This window comes from Cebidichthys violaceus, unplaced genomic scaffold (genome assembly GCF_023349555.1).
Source record: "Cebidichthys violaceus isolate CVI_PGR_0920_01 unplaced genomic scaffold, fCebVio1.0.p SCAF_13, whole genome shotgun sequence".
In the NCBI taxonomy this organism is placed as follows: Eukaryota; Metazoa; Chordata; class Actinopteri; order Perciformes; family Stichaeidae; genus Cebidichthys; species Cebidichthys violaceus.
In genome coordinates, this window is record NW_027176296.1 from 10,596,388 (window position 1) to 10,618,665 (window position 22,278).

Genomic DNA, 22,278 nt, shown 5'->3' on the forward strand with positions numbered 1-22,278 from the left:
CCTCGAAATTGTACGTAGTTGGTGGTGAAACTGTAGTAGACCTATTGGTTCCCCATAACACCCAGTGCTTCCATCCCTGCCAAAACCTACATATGCACTTGAGTTCCATAGTGCAGTCTTCTTATGGCATTGAAACCCATGAATTTGATAATGTTATTAAAACAATTCTGTGTGATATGTGCAGTTGTACAATGCCAGCAACACAAATGAGAAATGATAAAATACATACAACATTTGTTTATTACAAGTAATTTAGCTCAAAAGAGGTGAAGTGACACTACACAACTACTGTATATGTCTCTTTTTTAGTATACTATGTCTCTTTCAGTGCTGCTATTGCTGGAAAACTCATTTTTGACTTTGAGCTCTGACAGAGTGTTCTATAAAAGTTAAATATGAGTGAATATGTGTGACTGATCAATCAAGTTACCATTTTAATGGCGGATATTTATGGTCCTCAATTAAATTTAAAATTAATAAAATTAGAAGTCTTTTCCAAAAATGCTTGGGTTTTGTGGATTTAAACTTTAGATTAGCCATTGAACACCTACTCTAACCTAACGTACATAAAAAACACAATCCAGTAGGTCCATGGTGAATGGCCTTTTATAGCGTTTTTTCTTGTCTTCCGACCTCTCAAAGCACCTTAAAACTACTTGTCATCATTCACCCAATACAGGAGCGCTACAGAGAAGAGAGAAGAGACTTGGTACATTCAAAAGCATGTTGACAAGTTCACACAAAAGGTTGATTTGGACAACACAAGCGAGTGAGAGGAGTTACCACCACAGAAAAATTTCTGCAGAAGCACCGATAATACCCAGCTAGGCCTAGGAACTGCCGGAGTTCCCATCTGGTGGTGGGTACAGGGTAGGACAGAATAGCATCCACCTTTGCAGTCACAGGACGCACTTGCCCAAGGCCAACCTGCTTCTCCAGATAGGTCACGACAGCCTTTCCGAAATCACATTTCGCCAGATTCGAATTCAGCGATGCTTGAGCTAAACAGGCAAACACAGTTGTTAAAGTGGTTATGTGATCAGACCAGTAGGAGGAGTATGCTACTACATCATCTAAGTACACTTTACATTTAGGAATGTCACCCAACACCAGATTCATGGGGCATTGCGCATCCCAAAAGGCATTCACAGTGTACTGGAGAAAATGATCAGGTGTGACAAAAGCAGAGATGTCAGAAGCTTTGGATGTAAGAGGAACCTGGCAGTATCCTTTCAACAAGTCTAGCTTGGTGATGTAGGTAGCTGCACCTATACTATCTACACAGTCCTCCATCTGAGGCACTGTGACTGCATTTACTTTACGAAAATCTGTGCAAAAACAAGGAGAACCATCAGACTTAGGGGTTACTAGACAGGGAGAACTCCATGAGCTCCGATTGGGCTTGGCTAAGCCATTTTCAATTAAGTACTTCACCTCTTTCTTCATCAGGTCCCTTTTTGGTATAGGACATGGGTAAGCATGTTGTTTAATTGTGGAAGCATTACCAACGTCAATATTGTGCTCCAACACAGTGGTACGTGAGGGCACATCTCCGAAAAGTGTAGGGTAAGACCAAATTAGCCTCTGAACATCTTGATTTGGGGAATCAGGAAGATAGGAGAGGTGAGTTTCAAGATCATCAAGGATTGACAAGTTAGGCATCCTACCACATTGTTGAAGGTCGTCACGCAACTTCAACCCATCATTAGCATGATCCGCCAAAATGGACACCAGAGAGATGGAAGAAGATGTGGTCAGGCTGCTTCTCGTTTGGATCCTGGTCTTTCTGGGCACTTCCCCTGGAGGGAAACAGCTTAGCATATTTACATGGCACAGACGTGTTTGACGTCTCCGGTTGGTAGTATGAATGATGTAGTCTGTGTCATTCACTTTTCTTCTCACTACATACGGGCCTGCAAACCGCGAGGTAAGGGCAGGACTAGGTGTAGGCATCAGCACTAACACTATCACCAGGCTGAAACTGTTCAACTGCTTTCTTGTCATAGTGCCGTTTCATATTCCTCTGGGAGGAGGAGAGAATCTTTTTAGCTACAGAACAAGCATGGTGTAGATGCTCCCGGAACTATGTAACAAAATCAATTACATTGGTTTGATGTGTTGCACCCGCTGACAATAATTGTTCTTTCAGCACTTTCAATGGCCCACGTACACAAAACACCAGTTCAGCTGGGCTGAAACCAAGAGACTCCTGCTTTGCCTCACGGGCAGCAAAGAGTAAAAAGCAGGCAGTATTTACGCATCATTGATTTTAGGGTCTGATGCCATCGCTCTAGCGCACCTTGTGACTGTGGGTGGTATGGACTGGAGACAACATGCTCAATACCCAAGGACTGCAAGGTGTCGTTAAATACTTTGGACTGAAAATTGGTGTCGCGATCAGTTTGAACCACTCTGGGGAGACCAAAGGTTGTGAAGAATTTTAGCAGTGATCTTGCGGAGAGAGAGAGCCTCAGGGAAACGGGTAGCAGAACACCTCAGGGTGAGTAGGAACTGATTACCAGACTTTGATTTAAGGTAATGGTCCAACACAATCAACGATCATACGTATGGGTTTGAGACTTGATTAGGCTTACCACAAATTTGGCAAACTCTACATGTTCTACAGAACTTTGTTACTACAGCCTTTAGATCTGCCCAGAAGAAATGCTGGAGGATACGGTCATAGGCTTTTGTAACCCCTAAGTGACCCCTTAGATCCTCCTCAAGAGGAGTAGAATCCCGATGATCAACAGGGGGCAGCTTGTCTTCTGCCAAGACATGTGCAAGTATGGAGTCGACCAGGTAGGTTTCCTCTTTTTCTGTTTACGAGCCTGGGCTCTGTTGAGGACACTGACAAAGAACACGTCAGGATGACTTTTCAACACTTCATCCTTATCTGGACTAGTAACAGGGATATCCACAACTTCAGGAGTAGGCAGTACCTTATACCCAGCTATATTATTTCCCATAATGAACTCAACCCCTTGTATAGGAAATGAGTAGCTTGCAGCAACATCAAAGAACCCAGAGATTAGCTTTGACTGGACATGCACACGATGAAGGGGGGCAGGTACGTAACCCATCTCAAAGCCCCGTACTATCGCACTATCTTCACAGGAGGTCTCAGTGCTGAGAGGCAGAAAATCAGCGAGAATGAAGGACTGCGACCCACCAGTGTCTCTCAGTATCCTCACCGGCCGCTGGTCTTCCACAACTCCTGTCACTGACACAAATCCATCAAAAATAAATTGTTTGAAACATTCATAAGTTTCTTCAGGCATATCAAGCGTTACCGGGGAGTTGGAAAGATTAACCGTTTTGATTAAACCAATACCCTTGGCTTGCATTACTTGTCGAGGCTGATGTTTGCACTTGAGAGTCAGACACTCAGCGATGACATGACCAGTTCTGTGACAGTAAGAACGCCGCTTGTCTGACGTTGAACTTGCAGGGGCCCCTTTTGATTGTTGGGAGTGTGAGTCAGCATTTCTTTTGATTGTCTCATGGGAAGATGTTTCACACTTACCCACAAAGATGCTCATGTGTGTCAATGCAAACTCCTCTGCCAGGACGGCAGCTTCCTGCAAGATAGTTGCTTTCTGTTCATTCAAATACACCACGGTCTGCTCTGGAACACAGTCCCTACATTCTTCCAGCAACATTAATTCACGTAGTGAGCTGAAGTCAGTTGCTTTGCTTGCTAGGCACCGTCTATCAAAAAGTATCCCTTTTTCTCTAGCAAACTCAATGGTAACACTTTCGTAGCCTGAGGAAATCTTCCTCCCAAACATTTGTTGAGTTGGTAACACTTTATAATAACTACACACTATGAAGCATTAGTTAAGAATGAGTTAACACTTAATTCATCATTTATAAAGCACTGTTCCTGGAACAATGGTTATGGCTAGATATAAAACATGTACATTCGCTCCACTCATATGAACAGATAAATGCTCATTGTAGCTGTCAGGGAGACATGTGGATGTGTTGAGTTTGCATGGTGCCATATGTGGTGCCTCAGGATGTCGTGGTTCGCCATGTAATGTCGCGAGGTGGCGGGCCACACCCAGAGTTGACATGGGCCGTTGCATTGTGGGTCGTTTGCTGGCGCGAAAGCAGAGAGGAGTGAGTGACCCCAGTTTGAACGGATTGCACACGGTAGAAAGTTGATTTGTACATGTGTTTGTGTGTGTTGTTGTTGACCTGAATTTGCATTTACATGTGTTGAATATTATGTAAATTGTTTGTTTGTAGTTTTCACGGTGTCTGAGATACTGAAGAGAGAGAGAGAGAGAGAGAGAGAGAGAGAGAGAGAGAGAGAGAGAGAGAGAGAGAATGCAGAGAATAAAAAGCATCAATACATCAGTACGAAGCGTCGCCATTCTTGCTGGACCAGTGTAAGTACAGTGAATACGTACCGCCAACGTGGCCGACGGTTAAGAGTGAGGATCAGCGCGTGTCCAGAGAGGTGGAAGCACGACCACCGGGGCAGCTTGTAACAGACTGAGAGGACGTAGGAGGGGAAGCTTGCCAATCAACGGGAGAAGACGGGAGTGTTGGCTCCTAACATCGGCGGGTTGAGAGTACCGCGACTTCATCAACAGAGGGCAGCATTTGCCAGCGCAACCTACAGCTCTGCAAATATCCTATCTACAGGCTTCAGCGGGTAGTGACTGTTTCATCTCGTCGCGGTATTCAGGAGACACGGCTTCCTTGACGACTGCATAAAGTTGTGTTACACCACAACTTTATGGACATTTGTAAAGTTGAATGAGAGAAAAAATTGTGGTTAAGTTATTGGTCTACTTATGACAGTGTATTCATCTATTATAGCCCAATTGTTGTTCTTGCTTTACTTATGGCATTGTTATGAATGGTTTAATGTTCTGATCTGAGAGTTCAAATGCACTTTGTAATGAGTATATTAAGTGGTTATTTGAGAAAATTACTCAGACTTACAAAACATAAGCACTGAGGTTGCTCAAAATTACATGGTGGTAAAGGTTATGCATGTTAGCAGTTACTTAGTGTTACAGTGTTGAAATGTACAATGTCTGTGCACAGTGAAGAATCACAGGATGCTCAACTCACTGAACAAATTGAGTCTTTGCAATTAGAACTGACTAAGTTGAATGAACAATTAAAATCACAAACTGATGATGTAGAAAGGGAGAGGTTAGAGTTACTCATAGGTGATATTTATGCAAAAATTGAAATACACCGAGTAGCAATAATAGAGCCTACCTCTACCACTGAGAGAGTTGAACCCAGGAAATCCTCACGAGAGAGAAAGTTAACCTCCAAAATGTTGGAGCTCAAGCAACTAGAGGCTTCTCACAGAGAGAGTAAATTCTTCAGGCTATATCAAAGCTGGAAAGAAAAGATGAGGGCATCACGTGCTCAACTTAATGATGAGTGCTCCGACCAAGACTTGGCGTACATTGATGGATGCTGTTGAAGGTCTAGAGACACAAGTGAAAGATGTGTACGAATTGATAAGATCTCAGTCTGTGCCTTCTTCAGAAATTAGAAGAAAGATGGATTCTTGCACTGCAGTAACAAGAGATTTGATGGGGCTCATGAATGTACCCATGAGCAAAGTGGGGCAAGAGGAGTTTGATGCTAAAGCAGAAAAAGCAAAACTTCATGTGGTTCTTGACAAAGAGTATGCCCAATCAATATTTGGAACAACAATCTCCAAATCCACTGTTCGTAGTCGCCACTCCAACTCTTCATTGGAACAGCAAAGCATCACAGCAAAAAGAGCAGAATGTGCTGCACAATTGGCTGCAAAGAAAGCTGAAATAAAGATGGAAGAGACAATTGCTGCACAAAGGCAAGAACTAAAAAGACTGGAAAATCAGAGAGATCTTGAAGTAATAGCTGCTAACCTTAGGGTATATTCAGAAGCTGACTCGGGTGAAGCCTTGGATGAGAGAAGCGTAGCGTGTAGTGAGCTGGCCAATTGTCCTCCAGGTCCTCTTACAGAGATTAAAAGGGAACAAACATGTAAGAGCAATAACAACGAACATACAAACAGGAGTAACAAAGAACGATCATTAGTACAAGCCCTACATGACACAATGGTTCTTACCAGACTTCCTGCACCTGAGCCTTCAGTCTTCTCAGGGGACCCACTTAAGTTCTTAGAGTGGAGCATGAGTTTTAAGACATTAATAGAACAGCGATGCACAAATCCAGCAGACAGGTTTTTCTATCTGCAGAAGTACATCAGTGGTGAGGCACGATCTGTATTGGATGGAAGCTTTTATCGAAAGGATGATGAGGCCTACGACCAGGCATGGGATACACTAAATGCCCGCTATGGCCACCCTTTTGTCATCCAGCGTGCATTTAGAGAGAAACTGAACAACTGGCCAAAGATTGGCTCAAGAGAGTCAGTTAAACTGAGACAATTCAGTGATTTTTTGACAGCCTGTAGCAATGCCATGCCACACATCAAAGGGCTCCAGGTGTTAAATGATTGTGAAGAGAATCTGAAAATGCTACAAAAACTCCCTGACTGGGTGACCTCTCGCTGGAATCGTCACGTCACAAAGCAGTTGAAGCGAACAGAGGAATATCGTTGTTTCAATGAGTTTGCTAAATGTGTTGCTTAAGAAGCAGAAATTGCATGCAATCCTATAACTTCCTTTCAAGCCTTGAAGACTACTGAAGAAAAGCGTGATACATAGCGCCCAAAGGCTAATGCATTCATCACAAGTGTGAAAGCACCTGATAAGACTGTGATGAGAACCTACAATGCTGTGGAGAACAGCTCAAACGAGTCAAGCAGATTTAAGAGAGTAAACTCCTCATCTTCAAACCTTGTCACATGCCTGTGCTGTGGAGAGAGCCACTCCATCCACAAATGCCAGACATTCGCCAATAAGCCTGTCGAAGAAAAGAGAAGGTTTATATTTGACAACGACCTCTGCTTTGGGTGTCTTAGGAGAGGACACAATTCAAGAGACTGCAAAAACAAAGCAATTTGTGATACATGTAAGAAGTATCATCCGACACCACTTCATGAGAACCGTCCATCTGCGGCTGAAGTCCCATCTCCTTCTCATGCCAGGCAAGCAGATGAAAACATGTCTTCTCTCTCTTGCTGTGTAGACAAAGGCGATGGTGGGAGGACATCCATGATACTGCCTGTATGGATTTCTTCAACAACCACACCTGAAACAGAGACCTTAGTGTATGCCTTGTTGGATACACAGAGTAGCAACACCTTTGTAGAGCAAGAGATAGGTAGAGGGATGGGGGCAAGTTTAGAGCCAGTCAAGTTAAAGCTCACCACTATGATGGGAAGAGATTCCATTAGTGAAAGAGTTAGTGGTCTTAGAGTTAGGGGTTTTTCCTCACAAAGCTTTATCAATTTACCACCTGTCTACTACACCAGAGACTTCATTCCACTTGAACGTTCTCACATTCCTACTCCTGAAACTGCAAAAAGGTGGAAACATCTGAACAGATTAGCACAGGAAATACCAGAGCTAATGGACTGTGAGGTTGGTCTCCTAATCGGCTATGATTGCCCCAGAGCGTTGGTGCCTCAACAAGTCATCACAGGAGGTGATGAAGAGCCATATGCCGTCAAGACTGATCTGGGCTGGAGCATTGTTGGCAGCTCCTCACTGGTGGCAACATCAACAGAAGTGACAGGTTTGTGTCATCGTGTATCAGTTAAGGAACTTCCACTATTGACACCAGCCAGTGTCATCAGAGCCCTAGAAGCAGACTTCAAGGATACTACTCCTGGGGAAAAGAGCATATCACAGGATGATATACAGTTTCTGCAACTACTGAATGAACGAACGCATCAGAACACCGATGGACATCTGGAAATGCCACTCCCCTTTAAGACACGCCCACAACTGCCAGAAAATAAGCGACTGGCTCTGGTGTGGTTGAAGCACCTCAAAGGGAAATTTGACAAAAACCCTAAGTTCAAGAATTTCTACGTTGATGACTGCCTCATCAGCGTACAATCTGTGGACACGGCTATCAAACAAGTCAAGGAAGCACAAAAGGTGTGTGCAAAAGGGAGATTACACCTCCACAAGGTAATCTTGAACAGCAGAGAAGTCTTGGAGTCAATTCCTGACTGCGAGCGAGCTAGTGAAATTCAGGATGTAGATCTCAGTCATGATGAACTCCCAGTTCAAACTCTGTTAGGAGTAATGTGGAGTGTCAAAACTGATCAAAATTCAGCAGATCACGCTTCCAGAGGCTTCAAAGTTGAAGAGTTGAGTTCAAATTGGCTTACTGGACAGGAATTCCTGTGGAAAAGGGACCTTGTCATACCAAACTCAACTCCAGAGCTTCTGATTGACATCTGCAGTCAAGATGACACAAGTACTACAGACACAAGTAGTAAAAGAGGACAGTTTCTTGGAGAGATTTAAGAGGATCTCCAAATAGCATACAGCACTGAATGTTGTTGCTCGAATCCAGTGACTCGCAAAGAGAGTCAAACCAACGTAATCCATAAACGTTGAAGACAGGAGAGCGGCCAGTGTGGTACTTGTGAAACTGGCACAAGAGGATGCCTTTAAAGAGGACATGCAAATACTGAGTCATGGCAAATTGCCACATAGTCATGCATTGTTCCAGGTGGACCCAGTATTGCAAGATGGTGTCCTCAGGGTGGGAGAGCGATTAAAGAATGCTTCCTTATCCTTTGACTTGAAACATCCAGTAATCTTACCCAGAGATGGTGTAATCACACAGCTGATCCTAGATCACTGCCACAGGAAAACACAACATCAAGGCAGAGGACAAACACTCAATGAATTGAGAGCAAATGGTTATTGGGTTGTTGGTGGCAGCAAAGTTATAGCGAACCACATCAAGCAATGTATGATATGCAGGAGAGCTCACAGACCAACAGAGACGCAAAGGATGGCAGATCTACCTGCAGACCGTGTTGAGCCCTTGCCACCATTCCCCTAGTGTGGGATGGATTGCTTTGGACCATTCTACACTAAGCAAGGTCATAAAGAGTGCAAGAGATATGGTCTCATATTTACCTGCCTGTCCTCGAAGGCAATCCACATCGAAATGTTGGAAGATCTAACAACTGACGCTTTCATAAACGCATTGAGATGTTTTACAGCAATCTGGGGAACTGTAAGACAAATAAGATCAGATCAACGGACAAATTTTGTTGGGGCAAAAAGTGAGCTGACAAAGGCCTTGAAGGAAATGGATAAGGACAGAGTGACTGCTTACCTGGCTGAAAAACAATGTGACTTCACTATGAACGTGCCCAATGCCAGTCACATGGGAGGTGTTTGGGAACGACAAATCAGGACAGTTCGGAGCGTCCTATGCTGGGTTCTGTCACAAAGTGCTGGACGATTAGATGATTCTTCTTTGAGAACATTCCTTTATGAGGCAATGTCAATCGTAAACAGCCGCCCACTCACTACTAATAACCTAAATGATCCCAAAGCTCTAGAGCCACTCACCCCAAATCATATACTTACCATGAAAGCTACTGTTCCGCTGCCTCCACCAGGACAGTTTGTGGCTGAAGATTTGTGTGCCAAGAAAAGATGGCGCAGAGTACAATATCTGACAGAGCAATTCTGGAGTAGGTGGAGGAAGGAATACCTGACAAACATCACTTTCAGACAACGCTGGCACTCTTCAAAAAGAAATGTGAAGATTGGAGATATCATCATTGTCAAAGAGGAAGGGATTTCGCACAATGAGTGGAGACTTGGAAGAGTACTTGATGCTTGCAAGGATGAAGATGGTCTCGTGAGAAAAGTCACACTACTGATAGGAAATAGAAAGCTAGGAAAAGAAGGTTCACGATTCATTCTTGAACGTCCTATTCATAAATTAGTCGTGCTTGTGGAAAACAACTCAAATGTATTTCAGTAGGACTAATATTATTTGCCTACCTGTGTGGAAAGGTAAAAGTATCAGGTTGACATGAAAATGTTTTACAGTTATCAAACATTTGGTTATGAAAATTACTGGTTTTATTTGAATATTTGCATATCATAAATCATAAATCACAGTAACTTGGTGGGAGTGTAGCTGTCAGGGAGACATGTGGATGTGTTGAGTTTGTATGGTGCCGTATGTGGTGCCTCAGGATGTCGTGGTTCGCCATGTAATGTCGCGAGGTGGCGGGCCACACCCAGAGTTGACATGGGCCGTTGCATTGTGGGTCATTTGCTGGCGCGAAAGCAGAGAGGAGTGGGCAACCCCAGTTTGAACGGATTCTGCGCGTGGTCCGGGAGGTGCACACAGTAGAGAGTTGATTTGTACATGTGTTTGTGTGTGTTGTTGTTGACCTGAATTTGCATTTATTGTTTGTTTGTAGTTTTCACGGTGTCTGAGATGCTGAAGAGAGAGAGAGAGAGAGAGAGAGAGAGAGAGAATGCGGAGAATAAAAAGCCTCAATACATCAGTAAGAAGCGTCGCCATTCTTGCTGGACCAGTGTAACTACACTCATCAAACATTGTCGCTATCATATAACCGCTGGTTAGCCAACTGTCTCCTGGATCGCTCTATTTACAACAGAGGTAACGCTGTGACGTGCGGACCTCTAGTTAGTGACTTGCTAGCTGGAAGGCTAGCTACATACTCATCCTCCATAATGTGTAACGTTACGTGACAGCTGACGGGTCTCCAATGCCCGTCAGCTGTCATTCTTTCTGGCCCGGGTCCGCGCGTCCTTTCAACTTAAGTCGACATTTTCTATAGCGTAAGGACACTTCCGTATCAGTACCTGAGCGAAACGTTTGTCCCACGTTGATGACGTTTACGCAGGCTTTTCCTTTGTCCCACATTGATGACGTTGAAAGCGGGATTTCTCATTTTGCGGTTGTAAACAATGAGCAGATTCCACGCCTGCCATCGGAACATGCAACTGAAGAAAAGTGCAAACAGTGTAGATCGATATGCTTGGTTAAAATGAATAATTAAATGAGGAAATGTAAACTAAAATGCAAAGCTTCTGGCTAGCTCCAGTTGTACATTTGCAAATATTTATATCCAGCCATGTTCTTCTGAAGGAGAATCTGTTTGTTTTGTTTTTTTACATGAATGAATTGCTGAGAGGTTTGTATTTATGAGTACATTGTTTGCATCTTGTAATAAATATTGATATCGTCTTTATCACTTTGCGTTTTGTCTTTCTGTCTTTTCTGTTGAGAAGATAACAGACTTTTGTGGGTTTTGAGGCACTGATGGCCTTTCAATGTCATTTCTAAATGCTTTGTAAGGCATAGACAGGCCACACTTTAAATGAGGTCACACAAAATACTTAATAAATGACTAGTAACTACCTGAATTAATCATGAATTGCACTATTAATATGCATTTATAAAGCCTATATTAACATAGTCCCTAACCATTAGTGCATATCTAAATCATTATATATATAAATGCATGAATAATGTACATCTAAATAAGTTATTAATCATTTACTAACACTTTGTAAAGGATGTTATTAATCATCTACAACTCCTTAATAATTGGGTTGTAATATATATAATATTTAATTTACAAATGGGGAATCCATAATTTATAAAGTATGAAAACACAATCACCAAACACATAATAGACAAGCTTATTAATCAAGAATAAAACATTTATAACTGTTATGAATTGTATACTAATGAGTGTTAATGTAGGAACAATGCTTTATAAATGATGAATTAAGTGTTTACTCACACTTAACTAATGCTTCATAGTGTGTAGTTATTATAAAGTGTTACCAACTCAACAAATGTTTGGGAGGAAGATTTCCTCAGGCTACGAAAGCATTGTCTGTCCTTACCAACCAACTTGCATTGCAGTAAAAGAGGCCAGACATCCTTGGGTCTGCGCAGGACTTGAGAAGGCTTGACCTTTCAAGGTACATCTTCAAAAAGTAGGTTTGAGATCCCAGAAGAGCTCCCTTAAAGTTAAAAGAATAAAGAATGGACTAAGAAGATCAGGCCAAAGAACACAGAGCATATATGATTAAAATAAAAGTATAAACTAATAGTCAATTTATGCATTTATGTATTGTGTATTAATATGAAGTGATTTAACAGCTACAGCTGTAATATGATAATAATAATGGGCCGGTTGACAGAAAGTACTGGAAAGTTTGGAGATCATACTGGGTGTGTGTGCTTGAAAACTGTTGTATGAGTCCTCATAAGACCAGGAGGTTGGGACGGTTTTGACAGTTGAGTCTAAAAGAAGAAGTGCTGCTGCATATGTCAGGATGGGGTAACAGGTCTCTCTGTCTTCTTGATGAGACAGAGAGTGTGCTACCATTGACCTTATAAGGAAGTGTGTCCTTCCGGTTCAGATCTGTGTCTGTGAGAGAAGAACAAATTAAGTAATGTTCCGACTAACCAAATAAGGAATGTATATCCTGTTGTATCGTAATGTGGTTGTGTAAAACGGAGCAGACAGGGGTGGACCACCCCCTCAAAGCATGGATCCTGGATTACCTCACCAACTGTCTACAGTATGTGTGGATATGGGAGTGTGAGCCTGACCTGGTGTCCTGCAGTACGGGGGCCCCACAAGGAACCATTCTGGCTCTCTTCCTCTTCACACTTTACACCTCCGACTTCACACACAACTCTTTGATTACCAATGTTGAATGCACTTATTGTAAGTCGCTTTGGATAAAAGCGTCTGCTAAATGACTGTAATGTAATGTAACTCTGCTAACTGCCACCTGCAAAGGTTCTCTGATGACTGCAATCGTCAGCCTCATCACGGACAGGGATGACAGGGAATATAGAGAACTGAACCAGGGCTTTATTGGCTGGTGCCAGCGGATCAACTCAAGGAAAACCAAAGTTCTGATGGTGGAAACACTCTCCTCCTGTATCAGTCAACATCCAGGGAATGGACATTGAAATGGTGAGATTCTACAAATACCTGGGTGTTCACCTGAACAATAAACTGGGCTGGACAGACAACACAAATTCACTTTACAAAAAAGGTCAGAGCAGACTCTATCTGCTGAGGAGACTGAGGTCTTTTGGAGTGCAGGGAGCACTCCTGAGGACCTTTTTCAACTCTGTGGTGGCATCAGCCATCTTTTATGGAGTGTTCAGTGATCAGAGTGACAGTCGAGCAGCATCTTGACTGTCAAAAGGAAGAAACTAAACCGACTGAAAGCCAGCTGTGTCCTGGGATGCCCCCTACATCCAGTGGAAGTGGTGGGAGAAAAGGGAATAATGGTAAGTTATCATCCCTTTTGGACAACATCTCCCACCCCATGTAGGACACTATAAAAGCAGTGTGCAGCTCCTTCAGTGACCGGCTGCTTTACCTGCGGTCTGTGAAGGAGGGATACCGCAGGTCCTTCCTTCCTGCCGCTGTCAGACTGCAGAACCAACACTGCTCCCAAAAGACCACACATACCATACTAAAACCTGGCAAATCATTCATTCAGTCATGTGCAATATTAGTATCAATATCAATGTATGTATGTGCAATATGAAAAATAAGCATTTCATATTTCCTACCTCATATGTGCAATAATGTGTATCCAACCACTCAATCCAATTATATTGTATTTTTAGCTTTTGTTGTTATTTGTGGTTTACTTATTAATTATATACTTTTACTGTTTGACTATTTATTGTACTTGTTTAAGTTTTTTTGTTTTGTCATCTACTGATGTTTCTTGTTTCACTGTCCACTTTGCTGCTGTATTCCTGCAAATTTCCCCGCTGGGGGACTAATAAAGAATTATCTTAATTTATCTTTACACAGTGATTTATACGACCGCATATTGGGACCATTGTAGGTAACAAAGAAAAACTATATGGAGCTGAAGGAGGGGTTAATTCCGAAATTAAAGTTGTAAGTATGTGTGAACAAACTGTGATATTCTGTCAGATTAAAGTTGCATATTTATCAGAAAAATGCACAAATTTAAAAGATTCTCAAGTGATCATTTTATAAGAGAAAAAGCTTGGAACAATTGTGGAGTGCAAAAACCGTGGTAACACCAGCTGTCTAAATTTCATTTAATTTTGTTCTTCACATAACTATTTCTGTCACTCATTTTGTGCATGGAAGAGTGCAACATCATGTGTACTAGTGATTAGATCTCTCAATTAGAGTAGGCTTCAATTGGAACACGTCTGCCTTTAAACATGTTTGGAGGACAATTCAAACGTATTTGTTTTAAGTTTGTATATAAATGATTGTGCCTTAAGCCTACATCTTTATGTGTTTCTTCTGTGAATGATAGGAAGAAGAAGATAATGAAGATTCAGTAATAAAAACATATTATTTATTGACTGGACTGCATGTCTGTAACAAATTAGTACCAGCTCACCAACCTAAATGATGATGCAGGTAATTTCCTTGCCTTTTCTTGCCCATGCATTTTCTTATCCGCTGCTCCTATTTCGTTCCAAAACCATTACACGGCAACATGAGTCATATGATCTACCACCCCTGTAGTTCAGTTTAGGTTTAGGCAACCAACACTACAAAACATGATGCAGTGCTTTCAACACATACAAAACCCTCCCAAGTCTAACATGTATCCCAGCAGTGTGCAACAGGGGCCAATAAAGTCAGCGCTGTCCGTCGTTCTTTGGCTTGATCAATGCCAGCCTCGCCTTGCCAAGTCAAAGGAAGCCAATTCGCAAACAATGTCATGCTTAAAAAATTAGCTACACAGAGAACACTGTCCACTGAGAGACAGTTAGAGAGGCCAGGGGAGCAGGGGAGACAAGAGGAAAGAGAGAAAACCTCCTGCTGTAGCCACCTGCCACCCTGAACCCTCCAACAAAGCAACCAAGAGTCCAAAAACCGCACTTGATAAATGAGTACAGGGACACAGAGTATAGGCTCAGTCCCTGAGCTACAACACTAAAAATGCTCATACACCATTCCACAGAGAGGTAGGGTGTGTGTGTGTGTGTGTGTGTGAGTGAGAGAGAGAGAGAGAGAGAGAGAGAGAGAGAGAGAGAGAGAGAGAGAGAGAGAGAGAGAGAGCGAGAGAGAGAGAGAGAGAGAGAGAGAGAGAGAGAGAGAGACAGCGAGAGAAGGAGGAGAAAACACAGTTGAGGCTGTGTTATAGGAAGAGAAAACAGAATTGATAACTTTTACACAGCCATAAAATGTTTTATTCCATTTCAAATCATTAAAAAGAACACAAATGAATAATTGTATAGCATTTGCATAAGGTATTCTGAGTTTTTTCTTTTTTCATAATTCAGGTGAGCGATACCTTTTACTGTCTAATAGTCTTTCAGCTCACACATTAGATGCTTCTCAGAGCCAATGTCCAACACTTGCTGTGATGTCACGGATCAAGTTGTTGTTCCTTCATTCATGGCAGTGTTTGTGTATTTGCACAATTTTACATGTGTGTGTTTGTGTGCTTGCTTACACTTATAGTCTTTCAGAGTATGCATATGTATCTATGTGTATATGTTCCTCTATCATAGAGATAGGCAAACTACGTAGTTAACTACGTAGGCTAACTACGGCCCGCGGGCCGGATCCGGCCCGTTGGGCGTTTTGATCCGGCCCGCCGAGTATTATGAATTATAAATTATAGTAAAGACCGCTGTAACGCTTCTCCGTTCCCGACTTGAGTTTCCCGAAGCACGATGACGGCATCAAGTCGGGAACGGAGAAGCGTTACAGCGGTCTTTACGTGCCGTGCAGCAGAGGACAGCTGTGCCGTGCTTTCTGCAGCGCATCAGGCTGCGAGTCCAGCTGCTGCTGTCTGCGCTGCTCACCTCCACCCCTCCCCCACAGGCAAGCGCGCCACGGAGACATGGTCCGTTTTATACGGCATAACGAACGCACATCAGACCCACGGGACTGCGCCGCCCTGCGCGCTCATGTGACATATAGGGTTCTGCCTGCCAGCCTCCTGCCAGCTTCCTGCATTGAGCCCCTCTGCAACAATGAGTGGACCAAAGAAAAGAAAAGTAGACAGTGAGTGCCGAGTTTTTAAAGAGGAGTGGACTGATAAATATTTTTTCACCGAAGTGAGATCAAAGGCTGTATGTCTTATTTGTCAAGAATCCGTTGCAGTATTGAAAGAATATAAGCCGCCACTTTTCCGCCAAGCATGCTAACTGTGCTAGCCAACAGTCAACGCCAGAACGGGCGGCTACCGCTCAGAGGTTGGCAGCCAATTTAAAGACACAGCAAAATGTTTTTTTTAGACAAACTGCTAGTCAAGAATCAAGCACCAAGGCAAGTTATTTGCTAGCATTTAAATTAGCAAAAGCCAGCAAGCCTTTCTCTGAAGGGGAGTTTTTGAAAGAATGCATGGTAGAGACAGCAGGTCTCTTGTGTCCAGAGAGCAAAAACAAATTCGAAAAATTGAGTTTATCACGCAGGACAGTGACTCGGCGTGTAGAACTAATTGACGAAGACTTAGCCAGCGAGTTAAACAAAAAAGCTGAGTCATTTAAGTTATATTCGTTAGCACTGGACGAAAGTAACGACGTAAAAGACACCGCTCAGCTCTTGATTTTTATCAGAGGGATTAATGAAGATTTTGAGATAACGGAGGAATTATTGACCATGGAATCTCTAAAGGGGACAACACGAGGAGAGGACTTGTATGACAAGGTGTCTGGTGTTATCGAGAGGCTGAAGTACTGAACTACTCAAAATAACTTTTTAGTTATTGGCTTTTACTTATAATTTATATTGGTTCACACAAACACTCTCTATCCATCTGATACTGGCCCGGCCCGTCTGTCAAATTTTAAAAGTCAATGTGGCCCTTGAGCCAAAAAGTTTGCCCACCCCTGGGCTATACTGTCCTGTGAGTTCAAACTCCCATGCATGTTTAGCCCTTATTTTATACATTGACATACATTACTTCAACACATGAATATTTAAACAGTCAACATTTTATTACAACATCAAAATTGTGACACACAGAAAAATAAAAACACAAAATAATAATACCCAAGATTTGATAGTCAGTGTGATGGTACCATAACGTTGGTGTGATTGTTGGAGCTCATGTTAATCCTCAAGGAAAAATTTTGGCCAATACTCACTGTTCCTCTGTTACTCAGAGAGCGGTAGATAACTGACTTGGCAAACCCTGTGTCCAGCAGGAGGCGCTGTGATGTCCTTGGTTGCAGCGCAGTCCTGAGCACATCTACTGCAGCAGCTTGAGGCAGCATCAGACACTCGGTGTGTTGTGTTTTTTTGTAACTGTCTCTCTCTCTCTCTAGCTCTCTCTCTCTCATTCCTTTTACAGGCTGCACAAATAACATCTGTCACTTTGCCTAATCTCCAAGGATGTGATGATTGAGACCAAAGACGGCCTTATTTCTTCTCTGCACTAGCATAGCTGCAACTATCCTCCAAGACACAAGTACGCATTGTTATCAAAGCTGTTACGCAGACGACAGGGCACATCTCTGCAAATCAACATGCACTTCAGGTAATTTGGGTAATTTGATAAAAATGACAATGTACTGTACGTATTACGAAACTGGCAGTATATCTGGCTTATATAACAATTTATGCAGTCATTCTTTTTCAGTAATATTACTGCCCTCTCTTAAAAAAACGGGCCCAGTCAAAGTCCATCCCCCAGAGGTGTCACTGTAACTTTGGCCTGTTTATACTTCTCAGGACTTTTTGCTTGTGTACAGACATCTCATCCATGCTCCTGTTTGGTTGCAACCAAAGTCAATTCATTATTAAAACCATATATTGCTTGGTTATCTCTTCTCATTCACAGCATAACTCCACCAACTTCAGCCTAAGGAGATAAATAAATCAATCAAAATAACAGCAACCACCTGAGCATGGTCTTTGGAGTGAGGGCATAGGCACAGAAAGCCATTGTCGCTGTCCCTGGTGCTGAAAAAGTTGCTAAATAAACTCATAACTGAAAACCAACCAATTAGCAGAACTCCAAGCATGTCTTAGGAACACAAAAGCTGGATGACCTGCAATTTCCTGACGTTTAACTCAGGTTATTGTACTTGGCCCTGAAACAAATAACTAAATATTATATATTATTATTATTAGTCTTTTTTTTACTATTAGTTCTACCTTTACTCTTTTTATTATAAATCTATTATAGCCACTGCTAGCTATTATTCAACATTTTTGTATTATTATTTTACTTTTATTACTGCTGCTCCTGTCTCATTATATGTATAATTTCTGTCATATGGATTCACTATGTTGTAATTTTATCATGTTGTTCACATGACATATGATGAACTTCTATCCATCCTGTCGGGGCCTGGTGTCTGGCTGTGTGTCGTGTTTGCATCGGGTCGTGGCAGCGGAGGGGTGCTCTGCCGGGTACTGGAGGTGCTTCTCATGGGGGGGGTTGAGTGGTTTTGGGACTGCGGTGTTCATTGGTGGTGGCACTTTGTATTGGATTTGGGGAGACAGCTTGTGGCATTGGTTATGTTGAGCTATTTGGGTTGTCCTTGTTTGGGTTGTTTATTGGGAGCGGCATGGGGGTTTGTAGATTTTGCGGATGGACCTGATTTGTGGTGGGGATTGAAGCATTTTGAGTGCAACTGTATAGTGTATGTGTATGTATATGTGTATGTATGTATGTATGTATGTATGTGTATATATATATATATATATATACATGTATATTAGGGGTGTAACAATGCACATATTCGTATTGAACCATTCGGTACGGGGCTCACGGTTCGGTACGCATTACAAACCGAACAATACGTTTGAATAATATTATTTTGCATAAAGTCTGCATGTCTGCGGAGGAAACAGCTGTTAATGGAGCGATTAGCGAGCGGCATATCAGACCTAAGGAGCAGCCGTCTGAAGTCACGTTAGAGGCTTTAGGGAGGACGGACACAAAATGGAGGACTTTCCTTTTCTTATTAATGCTTATTTTGTTCTGTACAACTATGTACAACAACTTAACACATAAACTATAAAGGAACAAAACATGGATTGCTCTCCAGTATGACAGAGACTTCAGCCACCAGCAGAGCTACGAGTGAGAACAGAAACAAAGAAACCGAGGGAAGGAGTGAGAGACGTGTGTTGACCACATTTATAGACCCATAATCTAGTAAACCGTTGTGTGTAAGTGTGAATATTAAAGTAAATATGAGGTGAGAGAGAGAGAGACAGAGTAAGATCTGCAGCACTGTAACTAAGTCTGAAAAATAAAACTTCTAAAACTTTCCAGGAAATGTGTCTGTTTGAGTTTATAGAGGAAGATTTTAGAGAAGATCTTAAGTATCAAACACGACCTTTCATTATTGAAGACTACTGTATTACTCTGTCGTATTTTTTCAAACTAAGCAACCAATCTACTTTCTGTTTACACCGTCACCATCACGCCCAGTGTATGTGAATAGTCACATAATGAATAGTCATGTAATATTCGTTACAAACTCTCCCCGCAGCGTTTAGGTATCTGTTCCCTCCTGATTCAAACAGGACTAAAGGTATATCCCTACTCTGAGTGATCAACAAGGCTGTACCAACATGCTTAATGCTATTGAGCCCTGTGACACTACTCCTTCACCAGCCCATTTCTCCAGACCATAATTCCTGCTTTGTAAAAGAAAACAAAAGCCCAAACAGAGAATCAAATCAGACACACCCCCTTGAGAGTCTCCCTGAGGTTTCTTCCTTTTATTTCCCCAATTAAAGTCAGGAGTTTTTCCTTTTCCTATGTGAGGGTCCAAGGACTGAGGAAGTCTTATTGTAAAGCCATTTTGGGCTATACATATGCAATTAAATTGAAAATGTATTTGAAAATTGAAGTGAATATATAGCAACACACACTGGCCTTGTCGTTTGATTTCCGTGGCTCACACCTGGCGTACCATACAACCAGAAAAGGTTGTCAGAGCACAGAGGCCAGAATGTGTTGATCCGCAGAACGAATTTGATAAAATCACTGCTATGGACGGTTGATATGCATAACAACTGTGAAATAGGGTACCGATACAAAAATACTAACCATAATTGAACATTCCATTTTTCATTTCATTATCCAAACCGCTTATCCTATTCAGGGTCGCTGGGCGAAGGCAGGGTACACCCTGGACAGGTCGCCAGTTTATCGCAGGGCACATATAGAGACAGACAACATTCACACTCACATTCACACCTACAGGCAATTTCGGGCAAAGTCTCCAAATAACCTAAGCTGCATGTCTTTGGAATGTGGGAGGAAGCCGGAGATCCCGGAGGGAACCCACGCTGCCACAGGGAGAACATGCAAACTCCACAAAGAAGGACCACCCGGGTTCGGGGATCGAACCCCTCTAGCCACTACTCTTATCGTGCAGCGGTCTAAACATTTGAACCATCTGAGCATCCAGCTTCCTGCATTTTATGTTATACACACTGTAAAAAATACTTGAAAATATCCAAATTATACAAAATTAGACTGTTCATTTCGATGTCTAATGTAAAATAAAATGAAAAAACCTTATTTTCAATAGATATAATTACTATATTCAAGTTTAATGCTGTAAATATATTTTTTAAATGAATTCAAATTGTGAAAATGAACAGTAAAAGAAGCACTGTTTCTGTAATTTCACATAGATTTCTTTCTTTATTGATGGATATTTTGTATAATTATGCAACAAAAAGGTTGACTTGTTTTCATCAGTGTGTGATATCTTTTAGCATTGGAAAACTGTTAAAATGCAGTTTTTAATGTTGAAAAAAAGAAATAGTAGTAGTAAGAGAAACAGTTATTTTAATATTCTATATAGATTTATTGTTAAATGAAAGGTATTCGTGACTTTAATGAGGTTGAAAAAGAACTGTAAAAGGCTTGTAAAATTACAGGATTATATGGTTCAAAATAAAAAAAATTATCTTCTGTCATTTTACAAATGTTTACTATTACTATTAATCCTCCTTGGTGTTGATGAAAAAAATTAAAAATTTCAAACTAAACTGCCTAACAAAAAATTCAGTTTGTCATTGACAACTTTTTCAAAATAAATGTTGGACATAGAGAGTTCAAGTTTCATTTCAATGACAGCTTTACCATCGGTAATGTGTAGAATCTGGTTGTAGTGTTTTAAATCAAAATGGAACAAAATCTATTAACTAGAAACCTGCCATGAGCATCTGTCAAAATATTCAATTCACCAGCTTCCTTTGTGAATATTCTGGACACTGTCAGACAGAGTTCGAAGATGTTGTGTTCAGCCAGGACGAGGCCACTGCACCGCACTAGGTTTTCAGGTTCCGAATGGCGGGTGCTTCCCGTTGGTGCCGGATGCGCACCCAGTCGTCAGGTCCGTCAGTCCTCGGAACAGGCGCAACAACTTGTGGGTGACGGGGGTAGAGGCGAGGCAACACAATACAACCGAAGAGGCCCAGACTAGAGGTTTGAACGCAGGCGCCCAAATACGCTTGCGCGCCTCGGAGGGTTGGATCCCCCCCTCGGCTATAGACAAGACTTTTTACTAGTTTCTTCGTGAAGAAAAGGGTACCAGAAAAATAAAAAAACTGGTGTTGGTGACAACAGATGTGTTCAAGATGAACTCCACAGGGCTGGTTCCGCCTCTTCTGCCTCCCTATGTTTTCATCGCCAATGTGTGTAATAGAAGTTATGAATTATGTTCATTATTTAAAGAATTAATTTATTATGATTAGTTTTAGCCGTCCTTAAATTGACCGATTTGGCCTACAACCAACATTTACTTTGAAGGTGAACTGTCTCTGTTTCGGCCCTCAACTTCCTTTTTCTATTTTCATTGTACAACTTGGATAATGGAACAAGCTGACACCAATGTATGTACCTTCTCCCTTTGGTTTAATTGGCATTTACCGTGCTCTGTGATCTTTTGGTGTCTGTCACCCATCCAATGACAAACAAAACATGCGTAGTCTCTTATGCAACTACAAAATAAAAAGACAAACTTTATATATGGGCCATCGGGAGAAGTGGGATTAATTATGGTGGTCCTACCTTAGCAATGGTCTCATGGAACTTGAAAAGCGGATCCAGGGTCTCTGGTGACTCAGCAGAATATTGGTTTTCTGACAAGAAACCGGTTGTCTGGGGTGAAGGACAGAAGGAGAAATAATTGGCACACATAGAGTCTCACCACATAGAACAATTTCATCTCGGTCTCCTGCCTCTTCAAGTTAAATCATGATCTCATTCACAAACATTTTTGTGCCAACACAATGACTCAAAAGTCCAAGCCAAAGAAAAATAAAAGCTTACCCTCTTTCTCTTCACTTTTCTCCTCTGTTATATTCTAGTTTGTTCTATTCTACTCTAAGAGTGGAGTGACTTGTCAAGCTTT

At 41.9% G+C, this 22,278-nt stretch overlaps 1 protein-coding gene across 1 annotated transcript in view; it reads right to left on the reverse strand.

The window, feature by feature from the left end:
• LOC137870602 (inactive N-acetylated-alpha-linked acidic dipeptidase-like protein 2) overlaps positions 1-22,278 on the reverse strand; it is a 344,795-nt gene that overhangs the window by 130,777 nt on the left and 191,740 nt on the right. Inside the window, exon 8 of the mRNA XM_068708006.1 lies at positions 21,936-22,025. Within this exon, the coding sequence (XP_068564107.1) occupies positions 21,936-22,025 (90 nt within the window). The remainder of the gene's footprint in view (positions 1-21,935; positions 22,026-22,278) is intronic.